Raw genomic sequence first — 20100 nt, 5'->3', positions numbered from 1 at the left:
CTATTTATTTAATTATTTTTCAAATTGAAGTTAATTATAGGTCCTCATGAAGAAATGTGAAAGGGGCCACTCTGAGATCCCAGCTGGGGTGTTATTGTGTTGCATAAGAGTGACTTTCACAGTGTGTCTCACCTGCAGCTTCTGTTTATAGACACCCTCAGCAGGGTAGTGTGTCCATGTGTCCTCTGACCTGATCTGGGGTAAAGGGTGTGCAGGGGTGAGAAGACTCTGCTGACTACTCCATCACCATAAGTTCGGACCAGAACCAATGTGCTAGTATCAGCACTCTTGCTATTGTTCTTTCTCTAGCTCATGAACTTTGATAGAAACTCTTTGAATTTATAATTTGCATATACCTCTGAGTTGTACACGATTAAAGGGAAGAGAAGAGACAATAAGAGACAAGGCGAGACAGGAAGAGACACAACAAGATGAAATGAAACAAGAAGAGAAGGTAGGATAAAAGAAGAGAAGATAAAGATGAAAAGAGACACCACAACATTAAACATCAAGAGAGAAGAGTATGGAAAAAGAGGAGAGACAGAATGCAAAATGAGAGGAGAAAAAGCAAGATGAGAAGTGAAGAGACAAAAATGAAACAAGAAGTGAATGTAAGATGCGAGAAGAGTTGTGAGACAAAGGAAAGATGATTCAAGACCCAAAGAGACAAAATGAGAAGGGAAGATGTAAAAAGAGAAGGGATGACATGAAAAGAGACAATATAAATCAAATATGAAGAGAAGATGCCAGATTATGCAAAAGGAGAAGAGAGTGTACGATGAGAAAAAACAGACGTAAAAGTGAGAGAAAATCAGAAGAGAAGAAGTGACATGAGAAGTGAAGAGACTAAATGAAATAAGAATGTGAGAAGAGGTGAGATGAGACCAGAAGATACACCAGATGAGACCAGAAGAAAAGGAACTGAAGAAAGGAACATTCAAAACTAAAAGAGTTGAGAAGAGATTAGATGAGATTAAACAAAATGAAATGAGAGATGATGGAAAAGATGAGACAATCAGAAGAAAAGAGGCAAGATGATAAATGAAGAGACTAAATTAAATAAGAAGAGAACCTAAGGTGTAAGGAGAAAAGAAAAGACAATATGAGCCGAGAAGAGACATGACAAGATGGAACATGGAGAAGGGAACATTCACAACTAGAGGAGATGAGATAAAAAAAATGAATGAGAAGAAGCAAGATAAAAGGTAAAGATACAAAATTGAAGATGCAAGAAGAGATGAGAAGAGACAAGAAGAGACACTACAAGACAGCAAAATGACAAGAGAAGCTTAGATGCAGGATACAAGATGCAAAAAGAAGATCAGAGAAAATTCAAGAAAACATGCAAGAAGACAGAATCGGAGATGAGATAGAAATATTAGAATAATATTAAAAGAGAAGGTCAATTAAGATGGAACATGAGTAAGATGCCAGATGAGAAGATCCGATGAGATGATGCAAGCAAAACAGACAGGAGAGACCATTCTGTATGGTGTTGACTTAATAAGCCTACAGCTGTTTGGTATGTGCAGTGTAACTTCATTAAGCTCTATTGTTTACAGTGGTGTTTTATTGCCTGCATTGCATAAGATAGCTCCAGTTTGTCTGAACAATACCAGCACACTAACCTCACACTCAAGGAGAAAGCTCACTCACTCCGTCCACTGGACACACACACACAAAAGTGTTTTGTCTGACTGTCATAAGCCCAGTGCCTTCAGTCCTGTTCAATTGAGCAACCCACTGCCATTATTACATCACTTGAAAACTGCTAAAACAGCCTCCAGCGAAGGCAGTGCTTACCTACAGGTTTGGTTTAGGTTAATGCAATGCTTTAAGGCTATCACATGGAGCATATGTCAGCATATGTCAGTTGTATATATCACAGCGGAAAAGGTTTGTACCATATGTCATGTGAACTGAGAGCCTGTGTTGCCATGTGGCATTCAGTTGTAGCCTGATGGCAGATCTTAGCATGCTATCTAGGGCAATGTGTTAGTGAACAATAGTAGATAGAACAAATTCACTCGTTTCTGAGAGTGACTCTCAACATCAGAGACTGAGAGAATGGATGGACAGAACCATTTCACCATAGTAGAAGGCAACTAGAAGAAAAAATGTAGGAAGCAAAAAACATGATATGTAACCACTGTGCTTATTCAAGTCACAAGGGTCATAGTTGTCCCATAATGCTCTAAATCTCTCTCAGAAGATTGTGACCCCTAAGGAATAAGAAATGAAGTTTAGAAGATCTTTGGAGTCAGTTCTTATGTATTATTTCTTGCAGGATTTGTTCAAGAGCTTGAAGTTCCCCAACATTTAGACTTATTCATGAAACCCAAGCAAAGATAATTTCTGTGCACATCATTCCTAAAAGCGTTCCTACACAAGAACGATTGACGGATATTTTTGTGCTCATGTTTCATGAATGAGGCCTGTTACGTGATCCCCAGTCACTGTAAAAGTTGCTCTACAACCCCTACACATTTTCAGTGATTACCAATTATCATGTCGAACACGTTTGAATGTCATTTGAGGGTCGGTAGCGCCATTAACCCCCGCCCCCCAATCCAGTGATATTAAAGATTAAGTTAATTACTGAAAATAAAGGCTGGGTTTTGCCTGTAGGCACCCATCCCTCTATGTCAGGGTTCCTCAAATCTGGACCTCGAGATCCACTTTCCTGCACAGTTTAGATCTATCCCTTATCAAACACACCTGAGCATGCTAATCAATGCCAATCAATGTCTTTGGGATCATTATAAAATCACAGGCAGGTGACTTTGATCAGGGTTGGAGCTAAACTCTGCAGTGCATTGGACCTCCAGGGCAAGATTTGAGGAAGGGGGCTCTATGTCATCCGCTTAGTGTATACAGTACCTATTTTGTTTCTTGATATATTTGCTGTCATTATATATACTGCTATATCATTTAGCTTTGTTCATGTCTAGGTGTTGAATCCTTGGGGAAGTTTGCCTTGCTGTGCCTTATGTGTCTCTCACAACTTGCTCCAATTCACACACCAATCACGATTCACACCTTCTGGGAGGAGATTGTCACAGCGCTTTGGGAGGGAATTGCGTTGACATTGAATTGTGTCCTGAGGTGAAATGCTGGGAAAACTATCTTTTTTGTCATTTTATATTTTTTGGGTAAAAGAGAACGAAAGGACCCTGGACTTGAATTTGGGTCTCTGAGACAACTACCCTTTTAGTTTTATAAGGATACTTAAACAAACTGAAAAATGTCTTCAAGAAGTGGACACAGTATTTTCAGAAACTCCCGAATAAATAAAGACATTCTATGAACCGGTTGACTGAGTTTCTAAACATGTTCCATTAATCAATTTCAGTTGTTCCTCTTGGGCCTCGGGGCAACTTCCCTCCTCAGGCACATATCAATAAATCTATTAGTGTAATGCTAGTCAGTGTGTTCTCCATACTATTGCTAATAGATGCATTGCAACAAGTTTACCTCTTATTTAATGCTCAAGCTTGCAGGAAGTTTCTTCATGGAAGAGAAATGCCACGGGGCAGTCATAAATATGTTCTTGGTCTGGGTGTGCTCATCCCAGAAATACTGCTCAATAAACACACGGGCCAAGGATGTTAGAAATCTTTTATTTTCTCTCCCGCCTTCCTTCTTTCTGGCTGTTTTGGCTCTCACGCCTTCATCTGCTCAGATTTCGCCTCTGATTTTAATTTGTTGTGCGATGGATTGATGCTCGGAGATCATTATGTTCACATGTTTCCTCCATGTGATTCCACTCAGGAGAATTGGATGTGTTGACCGATAATTTTCGTTTCACTTTCTCCTGCTGTATTTCCCAATGTTTCTCCATTTGTATTTATTCTTAATTTTATATAAATATATATAAATGTAATTCTAATGTGTTTGTGTAATATTTATTGGTAAATAAATAACAATATGCATGTGTGTGTGTTTTTTTTGTGTATGTGTATTTTTATATGTATTTTATACGGTGTGTGTTCACAGTTTGTGTGTGTTCACTGCTCTGTGTGTGTGCACTTCAGGTGGGTTAAATGCAGAGCACGAATTCTGAGTATGGGTCACCATACTTGGCTGAATGTCACGTCACTTTCATTTATGTTGTGCCTTTCTTGACAGACATTCCAGGGATCCTCTCTGCTATCCAAGACCAAGAAAAAGAGTAAAGGTAATCACTTATTTTATTCTCATGTTTGGAAACATTGTCTTCTTTGTGTACACTGCTTGTATATTTTGCCTGCATAATACAAAAAAATAGGCCACCAACATAAACCTAAAAGACTAAAGAAAGTTACTTTCCATAATAATTATTGTATTCTTATTGTATACTTTTTGCGTGTATAAGTATAGTTCCTGTGGCTCAATGGTTGAACATTGCATTAGCAGCCCAAAAGGTTGTGGGTTCAATTCCCAGGGTACACACATACTGGTAAAAAAAAAATGTATAGACTGTATGCACTGTAAGTCATAAAAGTGTCTACCAACTGCATAAATGTAAGTATTCTAACACATTATGACAGCTGCCTAGTGCATTCCTTAAATTTTACAGTGGAAAGACCTCTAAAGTTGCAACACTATTATGACAGTACATATCTTAAAAAATGGTACATTATTGCCCGAAAAAACTGATGATTGAGATTGACAATCTCACCCAATATTGAAAATTGTTATTTATTGTCGTTATTATATGACTTTCTCTCTGTTGTCAAACAGAATTAGATGTTCACACTACCCGTTTTTCTATTATTTTCCATTCTATAAATGGAAATTTTTGCATTTTTTTGTGAGTAAAATACTAAAATTCAAGTCATTATTCACTTGTAAGTTATATTCATTTTAAATCAAACATCTCAAATATCATTCATATTCACAAATATGGTGCATAGAGACGTGTAATGCTAGTTTTGCCATAATTGATAACCAACATTTCTTCTCATCAATCTTATAATGACATGCCAAGTTTAAAAATGTGCTTATTCAAAACGCTGAATGAGATTTGAGAGCTGGGTATAATAGGGTAACATTTTTCTAAATTGTCATAATTTTGGCCTATTTTTCACAGTTATCATACGGCTTCAGAAGTATATTGCACAAGCCAAACTAATTTGTCCATTTTGAGACATTTACTAGTCATTATTCACTTTCATTATTTATAAGGAAAAGAGCAGCATGAACATCCCGCACATGTCCTTTTGTGGTCTATAAAAGAATTAAACTTATACTGGTTTGAAAAAATGAGTTGGCAATGAGTAAATAACCCCTTTAATACAGAAATGTACTGATGATGCTATTATACAACAGCTTTCCTCAATCAGGATTCTGAAACTATTAATTTTATAACAGTTATTAACACATACTGTTATCTTATATGGCATCCAGCAGCTCCACTGTCCTCCATCAGTAAGAGAAGAATCTCCTGTAAGGACCTGGGTCGTGGAGACTGTGAGGGCTGGCTTTGGAAAAAGAAGGACGCAAAGAGCTATTTCTCGCAGAAATGGAAGAAGTACTGGTTTGTCTTGAAGGACGCCTGCTTGTACTGGTACATGAACGAAGAGGTGAGTGTGTGTGCGTGCTTGGTCAATACAGTTGTCTTGGTTGTTTCTTGTATCCACCAGTGCAGCAGAAACTGTATCGATCTAGAGATGAGACTTTAATTGGTGCCGGCTTTACCCTCTTGAGTGGAACAAGATTAATTCTCATCTATCCCAACAAAACAGTCTTCTACACATGCTGTTGCTGTAATGAAGATAAGGAACTTCTTCCAACACTCCCCTTCTCTCTCATACTTGTTCCCTTGCTCCTTCGCTTTTGATTTATTACCCTCAGTGTTTTGTGGGATACGGCTGCCGTTCTGGGGGTTTCGGAAGAAGTATGGGTGGGGAGGGTTCCTCTCGGCCTGGTTTTGGTCCACTGAGAATCCTCCAACTTAGTCCGGCTCTGCTATAATTGATGATCTTCTACTGTGTGGGTTTTGTAAGCACAGACAAGCTTACAGAGAGCCGCAACAATTTAAGCTTTTCATTTATTTATGCAGAGCTCCTGTCAACGGTGCTGCTGCAGTTTAGTGCTGGGGAAAAAAAGTAATGGAATGAACCAAGATAAAGAAAGAGGAATAAGGAGATGTAACTCCTAAAAAGGATGTAATGACATTACAGATGAGTTTTAAGTGGGGTGAAATGTCCACACAATTCTCTCTCTTTCTTTTTTCCACCTTGTAGGATGAGAAGGCCGAAGGTTTTGTCAGTCTTCCTGAGTTTAAGATCGACAGAGCCAGTGAATGTCGCAAAAAATAGTGAGTAACTTTACAAACTTTTGAATGATGTGATGATGCTTGAGGAATTCTTATTGTGTCTTTGCTCTCTATGCAGTGCGTTTAAAGCGTGCCATCCCAAAATCAAGAGCTTCTACTTCGCAGCAGATGGCGTGGACGATATGAACAGATGGTTGAGTCGTCTCAATATGGCGGCCGCCGGCTACATAGAAAGAGAGAGAATCCGTCAAGAACAGGGTAAGAATTCTTGTAGTTAGAAAGTTTATGGGTTCAATTCTCAGGAAATATGTGTCTTGAATGTAAAGTAAGTCACTTTAATTATAAGATTAAATTAGAGTACTCCATTTTAACCGGCAAAATATCGGAAGTGGCGCATTCCACGGACGAGAATCCATGAAAAGCATTACTAGACCGTTTTTCAAGGCTGCATGTAGGGCTGGGTGATATGGCAAAAAATGTAAATATTGATTTTTTTACCATTTTTAACTAGACAAATGTATCTAACTAGTCATGTATCTACAAAATATAACTACTACATGATTCTAGTTAAAGAAAATTCTATTGCAAGTACACCACACATGAAGTTGTCAACATAATGTAAGGGTTAAACAAATCACAAATCACTCTTTTCCACAAATATTTTTGTAAATACTACTGACATACATTAGTATTTACAGGTTTTTTATTTGCTTGCGCTGCTTTTCCATTGTTATTTTCTACGTAAACATGGGCACGTTTGACTGTTGCACTCGCATCTCATGCAGCATCTCATACATTAAATGTCTATCTAAATAATCGGCACTCAAGTTAAAAGAAGTTCACTCCCATTTTCTTGCATGTTTTTCCCATTCCAAGGCCCACGTCTCATCTTTGTCAAAACAAAAGTGCATTCTGTGTGAATAGCGCCTAAGGATATGAGTACGTCACTCGTGAATGGTTAATCACATGCACATACATGCGGTTAGATCATTCTTTTTTTGTGTGTGTGTTATCATTGGCATATTGTCAAAGTGTCTAATTCTTACTTTTGATAATACATCTATTCTAAAACCGCGTTTCCTCAATTTCTAAAACATTAAATAGTAGCAAAACATTAAATTCTAATTAATCGATAAATTCAGAAAAATCACCCAGCCCTAGCTGATGTATTAAAACCATTTAAAAAGCATAATGCTGTTGTGAATTTACAAATGGGTTTAATCAATTAAAAATAAATGCAATGCTGTTTAAATATATGCTCTTTAATTATTTAAAATGTGAGTTAAAGTCGCACTCAATTTTACAGTATATACAAGTGTGACCGATTATTGAACTTGGTTCTATCCATTGGTTGTTGATTGGTTTTTTGAGAGGGTGTTGCACTCAAAAATGAAGGTCATATATATATATATATATATATATATATATTGTATATACATCATCTTCAAAGGATGTTGAGATGTCTAAAAAAATAGCCCAATGCAGAAAAAAAGGAAGGAAAGTAGGTGTGTTTCAGGTAAACTGATGTTATGTGATCCACAAGTCCAATGTAAAGGTTTAACTTGTCTCAGCCTCCGACATCACGCCCACAGACCATTGACTGAATGTCTGATGCATTAGGCACACAAAAGCAGAAACACTTCAGGTTTTTCAAAGTCATCATCAGATTGGTTGAATTTTACAGAATTTCCAGGAGAAGTGTGTCACGTTCTTTAATATTCCACCTTGACACAAAGGTGCCATGATGCCAAACTCCCTCGCGAAAAAACAATGCTGTCACGTTTACAACTGTGACGACAAGTGCTTATCTGGATCAACTAAACTCAGGATTTCAAAGTATGTGAAATATTTAAAGTTCGTGGCATAGAATCTTTAAAATACGTACGGGAGGTTTGCACACAGGTCTGTTATTGTGGTGACATTTCCTCCTCCTGAAATGTGACGCTGAACAAAACAAACTGTGATTGGTTGTTTGACATGTCAGGCAAACGGCCTCATGGGCGGGCCTTAGCCAATGAAAGCTGCCATGGATTCCAGACCTTCAGCTGTCAGTCTATGGTTTGGCTGGTTAGCAGGTTACCCCCTTGCTGTAATTACACCATCAAGTTCTTAAAAGCATCTTTCATTCAAAATTGGTAGGTAATATTTTTATGGATTGGTTGATGATTTGTCAGTACCTGATTTTTTTTAAAAGCTTAAAGGGATAGTTCACCCAAAAATGAAAATTCTGTCATTAATTACCCCTGATGTCACATGGACTATTTTACCGATGTCCTTGCTGCGTTTCTGGACCTGGGAGCATTACAGTTGTTTTACTGTCTATGGAGGATCTGAGAGATCTCAGATTTATTCAAAAATATCTTAATTTATGTTCTGAAGATAAACGAAGGTCTCATGGGTTTGGAACGGCATGAGGGAGAGTAAATAATGACAGAAAATTCATTTTTGGGTGAACTACAGTAGCCCTTTAAAATTGACTTTTGTCTTGGATTTTCCTACCTGCCTTTGACATCACAAATCAGGGTAGACTATAGTGAAGGGACTGTGCAGTAGAGCATTTGACTACAGGTTCTCATTGAAAAACCTGCATGTGCCTTTGTGCCCCACATGATCTCCGAGGCTTTGGTTTAATTATTGTTTACTTTATGGAAATGTTTTGCAACAAGCTAATGACTCCCTGCATGTTCCTCTCTCTCTTCCAGCAGACTACTGGAGTGAAAGTGAACATGAAGACAATGAGACGCCCTCGACACCCAAGCAAGACAGCCCACCGCCCCCTTATGACACATACCCACGGCCACCCTCAGTGAGTCAGCATCCAGCACACACACAGACACACACAGCTCCATCTCACTGTGTAATCCCACACAATAGCACAGCTTCATAATGCTTGACATTTGGCATTGGTAAAAGAGCTGTTTAGTAGTGCCGTCCCCCAGACCTGGCCTTACCACGTCATTGAGTGAATGTGTGTGTGTGTGTGTGTGTGTGTGTGTGTGTGTGTGTGTGTGTGTGAGTCAGACAACCTCATCTTTGAGCCCACTGTAGAGATGCAATGAGACTGAGTCTCTCTACATATCTCTCAGTCTTTGTGAGTCACGTTTACCCTGTGGTCTTGATAGAAAGTATTGGATATTTATTTCTTTTTTAGCAAGTCTTATGAAACCTGTCATATTAATTATTGAGTAATATTTCACACAACATCAAAAGAAAAAATATATTCTTTATTTGTTTTGAGAAGATAACAAATCCTATTTTTAAGATTTCTATTTATATGCAATTTTATGTGTATGTGTTCCTGAATGTGTGTGGTTTCATTTGTGTGTATGTAGTGGTTAAGAGTCACAGTGATTTGTGTATTTTCAGTGCAGGACTGCAGGGCAGGTCAGCCAGAGGCCACATACAGCAGCAAAGCTTTTATTTAAGAGCAAACAAAGACACGTGATTTAAACACTTTTCTTTCCTTCAGGTTTTTCCTTCTACAAGACCCTCCATTTCTCCACCACACATACTGTACACACATTGTTCCCATAGAGAAATGAATTAGGCGAGAATGACATTGTTAAAGGGTTAGTTCACCCAAGTATTAAAATTATGTAATTAATGACTCACCCTCATGTCGTTCCAAACCCGTAAGTCCTCCGTTCATCTTCGAAACACAGTTTAAGATATTTTAGATTTAGTCTGAGAGCTTTCTGTCCCTCTATTGAAAATGTATGTACAGTATACTGTCCATGTCCAGAAAGGTAATAAAAACATCATCAATGTAGTCCATGTGACATCAGAGGGTCAGTTAAAAAATTTTGAAGCATCGAAAATACATTTTGGTCCAAAAATGACGACTTTATTCAGCATTGTCTAATATGTATTTTCAATGCTTCGGGTGAGCAGCTTCAAGTACCTTGGTGTAAACATCTCAGAGGAGCTGACTTGGACTACTCACATTCAAACACAGGTTAATAAAGACAGGCAAAGACTGTACCATCTGCGACAGCTGAGGAAATTCAGGGTCTCACCAGCAATCCTGAAAACTTTCTATTCAGGGGCTATAGAAAGTGTATTGACTCAGTTTATCTCAGTGTGGTATGGGAACAGCTCCAGTCATGACTGCAAAACCATTAATGTTCACTTTATCAGTAAGATACTCTTTATTCACTACCTCACATTGACACACTGACAGTGTCAACCTGTTTGCACATTTGCCTCTTGTACATTCCTGTCTATCTTAATATTTAAGACTACAGTTTACTTTCATGCACATTATTTTGCATTCTATATTTAATTCTACAATATACATCTTTTTAATATTTTATTATTATATTTTTATTGTTTACTTTCATTTAATTCTTTCATAGCTATATTTATGTATATTTTCATCTGTGTTGTACTCTTAAATAATTGCACTGTCCATGGAGCGGACCTGACTCACATTTCACTGCTTGTTATATATGCTCTATATAACTGTGTATGTGACGAATAAAAATCTTTAATCTTGAATAAACAAATTCTAACTGACCCTCTGATGTCACATGGATTACTTTGATGATGTTTTTCTTACCTTTCTGGACATGGACAGTTTACCGTACATACATTTTTAATGGAGGGACAGAAAGCTCTCGGACTAAATCTAAAATATCTTATCTTATCTTATCTTATCTTATCTTATCTTATCTTATCTTATCTTATCTTATCTTATCTTATCTTATCTATCTATCTATCTATCTATCTATCTATCTATCTATCTATCTATCTATCTATCTATCTATCTATCTATCTATCTATCTATCTATCTATCTATCTATCTATCTCAACTATAATTAAACCTGTTTTTTGGAACATTGCCAACTGGTTGAAAGTTGGAAGAGCGGTTGGCCCATATTCAGAGTCTAATTTCACAGTAACACAGCTTCAGGTTCTCCCTCCACTCCTCTGTCCACTATCCCTTCATTTTTCTATATTCGGCAGTTTTCACCGAAACCAGAGCTCTCTCTCTGTTCATTATTCATCTGCATGTCTTAGACGAGAGCGGGTATTCAGGGGCCTGGTCTACTCACTGAGTTTCTTCATTAGCACACTTTATACTTGCCTTTTGCCTGAAGGTGATACGTGCAGAAGAGCAAAAGCATTGTGTCCATTCATGATTTTTAAGCCTAGTGAATTTTTAGGGACATGAATGATTTATACCTTTGAAAGTTACATTATGAGCATCAAAATCAGTGATGTTTGTTTTAATTTTGGTCTTTTTTTTTTTTTTTTTACAAAAGCGATGTTGTGTGAAAGCTTCCTACAATCTAGCAGATACTTGGGCATAACCTGATGTTCGATTTTTTTCTCTTACACAGAACCAGGTGAGTTGTGCCAGTCCTTACCTAGAACCCAAGCACGGCCGCCTCTCATCCACAGAAACTTCACAGTCTCGCTCCTCTCACGAGGAGTACCGCTCTGAACCACAAGGGGGCAGCAGCAGTGGGGGAGGTTCCCCAGCTCGGAAGTCCGCCAGCCAGCGGCGCTCATGGCAGGACCTGATTGAAACCCCTCTGACCAGCTCAGGCCTCCACTACCTGCAAACCCTGCCCCTAGAGGACGCTGTGTTCTGCGAGCCAGGGGCGGGACTTTCTCCGGAATATCGCCGCCAATCCACTCTGCCTGCCCAACGCACACTGATGCAGGAACATTACGGTCCCTTCCCAATGCTTGAAGGGGAGAGGCTCCGAGACCCCGTTAATGCAACCGGGAAACCCCGCAGCTTCACCTTGCCTCGGGATAGCGGCCTGCATGCCCTCCTCACACCCTCCGCCAGCATGGCAGAACAGCGGGACCCCAGCCATAGGGAGCTCAGCCGTTCACACTGCATCAATAACGGTGGGTCAACAGTGGTTCAAAATGATAAGATATAACATACTGTATATATCATCCCCAAAATATAATAGATCTCCAAACCACTGATACTTGGGTTGGGTCTTGGGATATATGTATACAGTGTATTCAGATCATTTTTTTCAATTTTGTTATGTAGCAGCCTGATACCACAATTGTTTAAATTATTTTTTTTATTATTACTCTACACTCTGTATCTCATAATAACAAAGTGAAATCTGAATTATAGACAGTCATTTGGGACAACACTTGAAATTAAGCTCAGGTGCCTCTCATTTGTCTTGATCATTGCTGAGTTGTTTCTACACCTTGATTGGAGTCCACCTGTGGTAAATTCAATTTATTGGAAATGATTTGGAAAGGCACAGACCTCTCTATAAAAGGCCTCACAGCTGACAATGCATATCAGAATGTAAACCAAGCCATGAGGTCAAGAGAACTGCCTGCAGAACACAGAGACAGGATTGTACAAATCTGGGGAAGGCTACAAAAAAAAGTTCTGCTGCACTGAATGTTCCCAAGAGCACAGTGGCTTCCATAATTCTCAAGTGGAAGAAGTTTGGCACAACCAGGACTCTTCCAAGAGCTGGTGACCCAGCCAAACTGAGCTATTGATGGAGATGGGCTTTGTCCAGACTGGTGACCAAAAACCTGAAGTTCATTCTAGTTGAGCTCCATGATCATATATGCAGATGGGAGAAACCTACAGAAGGACAAACATCACCGCAACACTCCACCAAACTGGGCTTTATGGAAGTGTGGCCAAACTAAATCCTCTCCTTAAGCCTGGCTCACACTACAGGATTTTTAAAATCATAACCAGTGTTGAGGGTAACGAGTTACAAAGTAACAGATTACAGTAACTATATAACTGTGTAACGAAGTAAAGTAATGCATTAAACTAATAATATTGGTAACTACACTACTTTACTAGACTATAGGAACGCGCTTTCCTGCGTTACACATGCCGTGTTTGCCTGTGTGTAAAGTTCTGGACTGGGTTTCCCAATAACGATTGATCTTAGCGCTTAAGAGTGTTTTTTATGAGTAATTTTACGATCATTCGTTATTGTTTGATGTGCGTTTCCCAACATTGCACGTAAAGCAATCGCACAGCTGTGCTTCAAGTGCTACGTAGGAGTCGCTCTCCATTTGTCAAGTGCTGAAATGTCATCTTACAGACGGTTTCATCAGGCACACGCACCTGGCCCTAAGATAACTTCCGGTCTGTGTTGTGTATATCGGTCTGGCTGCGGTGCCTTCTACAAACGCAGTTAAAGGCCATCTTTCAATTTAATTGTATAACTTAATTTATACAGAATCTTGTATGAAAATGTTAATTTAAAAAGACACCCATGGGCAGAAATTAAGAAAAAAGTGTACCTATTCTAAGCTACACTCCAAAAAAAGCGCCTTTTCCCAGAGAATGCGTCATATGACGTAACGACAGGCAAACATAGGCGCTGTCGCCCTGGTTCTCAGCGCGGGTTTAGGTCATGGGTGCCTTTAAAAAAAACTTTGCAGTTTCTTTTTAAAAACTTTATTAATGCACATTTATGATTAATTTCTTCACGCAAATCGAGTTCCTACACTATTTATCTACATGTTCATTCACAGGGATCTTCAACTTGAAAGTTAAGGTGATGAGTAGACTGAAGTTGGGCTCAGTTGGTTGTGATGTGGGATGTGTTTCCCATACATTTATTTTTGGAGACTCGCCACGATTTTAAAACTAAGCGATTTTCCAAAAGGCTTTGTTGAATAAACATGAGCAGGTACTACACGTTTAATAACAATTCCTTACATTTATGTTTAAATTTCAGTGTTTTATATCACTGTATTTCTGAAGGAAGACTTGCATGTTATACAGTATGTCTGATGAAGCAGCGTTTGTGAGCTCAGCGCTGCTTTGTTTACAGCTGTTATTGGGGAAACCTCTATTTCTCGCGCTTTAAAGCATCTCCTGCTTAACATTTCTTCCATGTTTTATTTTTAATAGTAAATCCCCTTTGTTTACCAAAAATAAAGTTTGCTTATATTTCAATATTTAAAAGAAAATCTAAATGAATGTTTTATGCCTTCATTTGATAACCAGAAAAATGTAAATACACAACAGAATTTCTGAGGGGAAAAAACATTTCATAAGGCTATTTTAAGAAAAATTTAATGAATTAAGTTGTTTTTATGCATTTAAATAATTACACATGCTAAAATCAAACATATGGTGAAGAAAAAATAAAACATTTCATAGGGCCCTAAACATGTATTTTTTTGTACTTTTAATAAAATGCTGTGAAAATGTATGTGTTATGATTTAAATTAATTAGACATGCTTTTTGATTAATACAATTAAATTTAACCATTAAAAAGGAGTTGAGAAAAAAAATAAAACGGAAAAAAATGGAATCCAGAAACTAAAAAATATGAAAAAAGTAAAGTAATAAGTGAAGGCACTTTTCAAATGCAGTAACTAGTAATCCCATTATAATTTACAGAAGTAACTAATAACTAGTAACTAATTACATTTTTTGAGTAACTACCCCAACACTGATCATAACCGATATTGAAATCTGGTTGCAGCACACACATGAGGAGAATCTTGGCAGATTACCTTCCCTCAAATATTAAACATGCATACACTACAGGATTTGAACATCATGGCACATCACACACTGCAAGAAATATTAAGATTATTATGCCAGAGGGAGCGCTTCACGTGATCTCACGCAGCAGATCGTCACTGATTTTTTTTTTTAAGCATGCTAGCTTTGTGCACTCAACCGGTGCATTCAAAACTGAGGTGATTTCACTCCAGCACTTCTCTTTCTTCTTACAGTTGTGATGCGTTTTTGCCACATTATACAGACAGTTGTGCTACTACAAAATGTCAAGAAAAAGTTTCCTCTGTCTCCACTATCCAATGGAGCCATACATCAGCTTTTTTGCAGATTGGCTGTGAAAGTACTGACATAATAATATAGCCATCATCATCCCGATTTAAATCCTAAATATCAAACAAAGAAAAAAAAAGATTTTTGCAAAGAAAAATGGCAGATAATCCCCCAATTCAGGTGTGCAAAGCTTGATGCATCATACCCAAAAAGTTTTGAGGATGTAATTGTTGCAAAAGGTGTTTCAACTAAGTATTGAGTAAAGGGTCTGAATACTTTATGTAAATGTGATCTTTTATTATTATTTTTATTTTTTATTTACTTTGTCATTATGAGGTACGCAGTGTAGATTAATGAGAAAAAAGGCTGCAACATAAAGTTAAAAAATAAGTGAAGGGGGTCTAAAAACATTCTGAATGTACTGTATTTTATAGAGTGTGTGTGTGTGTTTGTGGGTGTGTGTCGAGGTCTACGTATATGATATAATATCTATTTTATATATATATATATATATATATAATAAAATATAAAAAGAAATAAATATAAACAAATGCGCATATATATATATATATATATATATATATATATATATATATATATATGCGCATTTGTTTATATTTATTTCTTTTTATATTTTATTATATATATATATATATTTATATATATATATATATATATATATATATATATATATATATATATATATATATATATATATATATATATATATATATATATATATATATATATAAATTTTAAGTGTAAAATAGTTTTTACTATTATTGATGTTAATTAAATTATTCTATTTTTTACCAGGACAATAATGCTAATAAATAAATGTATAAATGATTGATTATTACTTATTTAGATTAAGACCGTCAAATTAAGACTTTAAAAGTTTAATTTCCCCTGACACAAAAAGTCTGTAATTTACATTTTTTATACTTGATTGACAGTTCAAATTGACACATAAATTGGTAATGATGACAAATCGGGGGATGTGACTTGATCCAGCTTTTGCTACGGTACTACTGAATACCCTTTATTATTATTTTGCAACGCGAGTTGCTGTGCATGGCAGAAAATAAATGGTTCTGAGGACAAGATCGGCTCAATTCAGTCCTCTAAAACCTCTTTACCACATTTCTATTAGATTTTAATAACCCCTTTTAATAACAGTAGGCACAGCAGAGTTATTTTAATGCATGTGTGAATTTATGAGTGCTTCTATATTAAATTGTTAAGAGCAGTGCTCTCACAGAGGAACGTGTGCAGGGATTTGAGGCTCTTTTTCTGTCTATATCGCTTCCTGTGTTTTCTTAGCTTCTGCATCTTTCTCTTTTTCCCTGTTTGAGTGTGTGTTGGGGCTGTATGAAGCATAAACAGTGTCTTAGTTGCAGATTTTTTTAGCTGTGCTGTGAGGTTTCCCACTGAGATCTGTCCACTCTTTTCTTACATACAAACGTGCACACATGCACATGCAGGCATCTTCTTCCAGAAATAGCTGCATGCTCTTTTCGATCAAACTCATTTTAACCCTGCAGTATTTGTGTGGTTCCTGACCCACTTCCCTTTACTTTACCATAGTTGGTTTAGATTTACGAGGACACTGCATCTTTTTATAGATATTTCTGTAAGCCTGTAAGTTTTCAACTTTACTGCCTGGACATATGTCATGACTACAAATCGAAAATTGCTTAAGAATTTATATATCAGAAACGTGGATACTAATTTACATTACATTTAATTTACCTTTTAATTGTTTAATTGGTTCATGAGGGAACAGCAGAGGGTTTGTGAGAAAAGCGAATAATTATTTAAATTAACAAAATTTAAAAATTATAATAAATACTTTAAAAATAAAAAAAATCACTGCAAAAGACAGAATTTTTAATTTCTTTATCTGCATGTAATTTGACTATTAAACATCAAAAAGAGTTATGAATATCCAAGCATGATGTTTAATTATTGAAATATTCTCAAGTTGTACTTCACACGGACAAACAAAGTCTTGGAATACCTTGTTATTAATTCGATTTCGAAGAACTCATTTTTCAGTGCATAATCACACTGTTGATAATAAAACAGCAGTCTATATTCTATATTACTACTTGCTTGACAACCATAAACTACAGATAAATGAACCTTATTACTTAGAGGAATGATTGTTTATTTAGATTATTACCATAAATGTAACTACTTTTTACTTTACTTTTTTAAATGACTGTAATACTCATAGATGCCTAATAGATTATTGCTTTAACCTTGTAGTTAACATTCAATTCTTAATGGGCTATTCATTCTCTCCTGTTTTCTGTTTGGTCTGGTGTCCGGATAGACTCATTTCTCTCCACAAACCTCACAGGAAGCCACCCATTTGCTGCTGGATTACCCAGTCTGTTTATCTCCCCCGTCTTACTTTTCATCTTCCCCTCGTCTTGCAGTCTATCGCCTCATGGCTCATTGCCATCTCACCATCTATATTCCCCATCTCGCTGCCCATCTCCACTATCTCACCACCAATCTGCCCATCTCACTTCCCATTGGCTTTTTCCCAACTTTCTCTTCTAATATTCCCCTTTTTCATCATCTCAGACGGATCTCCAGCAGCCCTCTATATATAATCCCAGTGGCTTTTAATGAGTCTCCCTCTTATCTGTGTCTTTTATATCGCTCTGTTTCTATCTCTCTCTGGAGGAGTAGGGGGCATCTGTTAGTCATCCACAGAGCCCATGCATGCTGTACTACATACTGAAGAGAAAAGAGAGGCACGGCCTATTGATCGTTCCCCAGCAACTGGAGAAAAAGATTGTGTCGTGCATTGCCGGAGTTTTCAGAGTTCTGTGCCATTTAACAAGTTCTAAAAGAATCACAAAGAGCTTTAAAACGTCATTGACTTACTTTGGTTTAGTCGTTGATTTTGTAATCTGTCACATGGCTAACCAAGCGGTCAATAAAATGCTTTTTCTATAAAGTTATGGCAGGCGTGTAATAAAAGCAAGGCTCGCCAGCTTTCACACTAAATATACAAGAAGTAATATGCTAAAAAAGTGGCCTGACTTACTGATCTAAATAGACAGTGATTTTCCAATGGTTTTTGGAATATCAGACATATATATGGGGCTTTGGTGCATTAATGGATAATGAATAATTATTTAGACTTTATTCACAAACATTGATTTTCATCTGTTTTAACCTCCTTATTCAGTATTCATTTAAACTTGATTCCATTGCAAATATTACACCCTGCTTCTGCAGCATGTGGTGGGAGGTGCAGCGTGAGACTGCTGCCCTCTTATGGTTGTTCAAAAGAGTGACTAAATACACGCCCTACATACAGTATCTGCTAATAAGTCCCATCACTAGATGCTGTTCATAGCCCACATGTTTTACCTACACAAACACTAAAATAACAGGACATGGAATGATGCTATTGACTATTTCCTGACTAACACATGAGCACCTGCATGTACAGTACGCATGCAGACGTAAAGAGCAAAGAAACACACAACGTGCTACCTGCTTGACAGAATGTCTGTCAGAGTGATTTATTGCCAAACCTGAATGGCCTTAAGGGAGTTTTTCTCTGCTTTGAAAGGTGGACGGGTTAAATGAATTGAACATGTCATTTTAAACATTTATGAGATCTTCTAGTCTTGCTGTCCTTCTTTAGGTGTCTACCATCATTAAACTGCACTTACTCAACCTGTTAGACCATCCACGTAAGATCATCTAAAGAGCATATTAGACTAGCTAATAATTATGATTGAGTTGACCAACTAACATCCCTCTTAAATCAGATGATCTGCTTATACCATGTTAGATCAGTTAAGGGTTGTTTCTGAAGCAAATGATCAGCTTAAAGCAGCTAATAGACTGCTTAGACCACATTTTAGACCATGTAAGACCATCCTATCACCATTTTAGAATGTTAGACCAGCGAATGATCAGCTCAGACTATGTTAGACCAGCTAATGATTATGTTGATCTGTTGATGATCGATAAACGACCAGCTTCAACTAGCTAATAAACAGCTTAGGTCAGGAATGGCCATTTTAGACCATTTTAGCATCTAAGGCCATGTTAGACCATTTAATGACCATTTTAGACTGTTAGACCAGCGAATGATCAGCTTAGACTGTGCTAGACCATCTAAAACCGGCTAATGACCCACTTAAATCATGAAAAACCATCTAATGACCATCTTAGACCAACTTAAAAAACAACTTAGTCCATGTTAGATCAGTAATGGCAATCTTAGAAATCATCTAACGTGTTCCAAATGACCTATTTAGTTCTAAGATAGATTTTTAATCAGGAAAGTGTACACACATTGAGAAGGGCAGATGTGTGTGTATGTGTGTGTGTGTGTAAATTGCAGACAGACAGAGATTGAGAGAAAAAGAGATGTTGTGCTGGCATGGTGAAACCCAGCACCCATGGCGACGAAAGAAAATGTTCCCATATTTGCATAAATCTGAGCCTGATTAAGAATTTATCTATTCTAGCTTGATGAAAGACACTTCTCGTCCAGGTCTTATGTCATTTCTCTCTTTCTACCTTCACGATTCTAGACTAACGAACTAAATAAATGAGCAGAGCATCATCAGCATACAAATATCAGCCTACACACCCAATTGAACATTCAAATGCACAGTTTAAATGTTGCAATCTGTTTATTTCTGTTCAAATCCCACTCAAAATTCTGCCTTGCTGGTCGAGCCACCCCTCGTTAACTCTGGCTTTCTGTGGCGCCCCCCACAGGCGGGGAGCAGGAGTGCCATGGGCAGGCGGATTCACTTGGTGATTTGTACCGGGCGCTGGAGCGTGCCAGTCTGTCGCCTATTGGTGAGCACCGCCTTTCCACCCGTCTGGAGTACAAACACCTTTTCATCCGGCGTTGCAACGATCCACAGCTAAATGACAAACTGCATCATCTCCGCATCCTGCAGAGCACGCTAAAGGTATCTGACCTCTGCTGCCGCATGGGTCCCACTGCACCGTGTGTGCCTGTTTGTTTCATCTGTCCCGTCTGCCCGTTCGTCCCTCTCCATCTGTCTGATGTCTTTGGGG

The 20100-nt window shown here is 37.6% G+C and overlaps 1 protein-coding gene across 19 annotated transcripts in view; it reads left to right on the top strand.

Moving 5' to 3' along the window:
• The window catches only part of LOC132116168 (connector enhancer of kinase suppressor of ras 2-like), a 95015-nt gene that overhangs the window by 55464 nt on the left and 19451 nt on the right, over positions 1-20100 (top strand). For 8 of the 19 annotated variants that reach the window (XM_059524818.1, XM_059524815.1, XM_059524811.1 and 5 more), the window contains 7 exons: positions 4129-4177; positions 5389-5564; positions 6228-6301; positions 6378-6517; positions 8962-9065; positions 11602-12121; positions 19792-19991. In XM_059524818.1, coding sequence (XP_059380801.1) covers positions 4129-4177; positions 5389-5564; positions 6228-6301; positions 6378-6517; positions 8962-9065; positions 11602-12121; positions 19792-19991 — 1263 coding nt within the window. The remainder of the gene's footprint in view (positions 1-4128; positions 4178-5388; positions 5565-6227; positions 6302-6377; positions 6518-8961; positions 9066-11601; positions 12122-19791; positions 19992-20100) is intronic. The other 11 variants (XM_059524817.1, XM_059524812.1, XM_059524808.1 and 8 more) reach the window with 5 other exon arrangements.

This window comes from Carassius carassius, chromosome 35, assembly GCF_963082965.1.
Source record: "Carassius carassius chromosome 35, fCarCar2.1, whole genome shotgun sequence".
NCBI lineage: Eukaryota > Metazoa > Chordata > Actinopteri > Cypriniformes > Cyprinidae > Carassius > Carassius carassius.
This window is presented reverse-complemented; position numbering and strand designations above follow the sequence as displayed.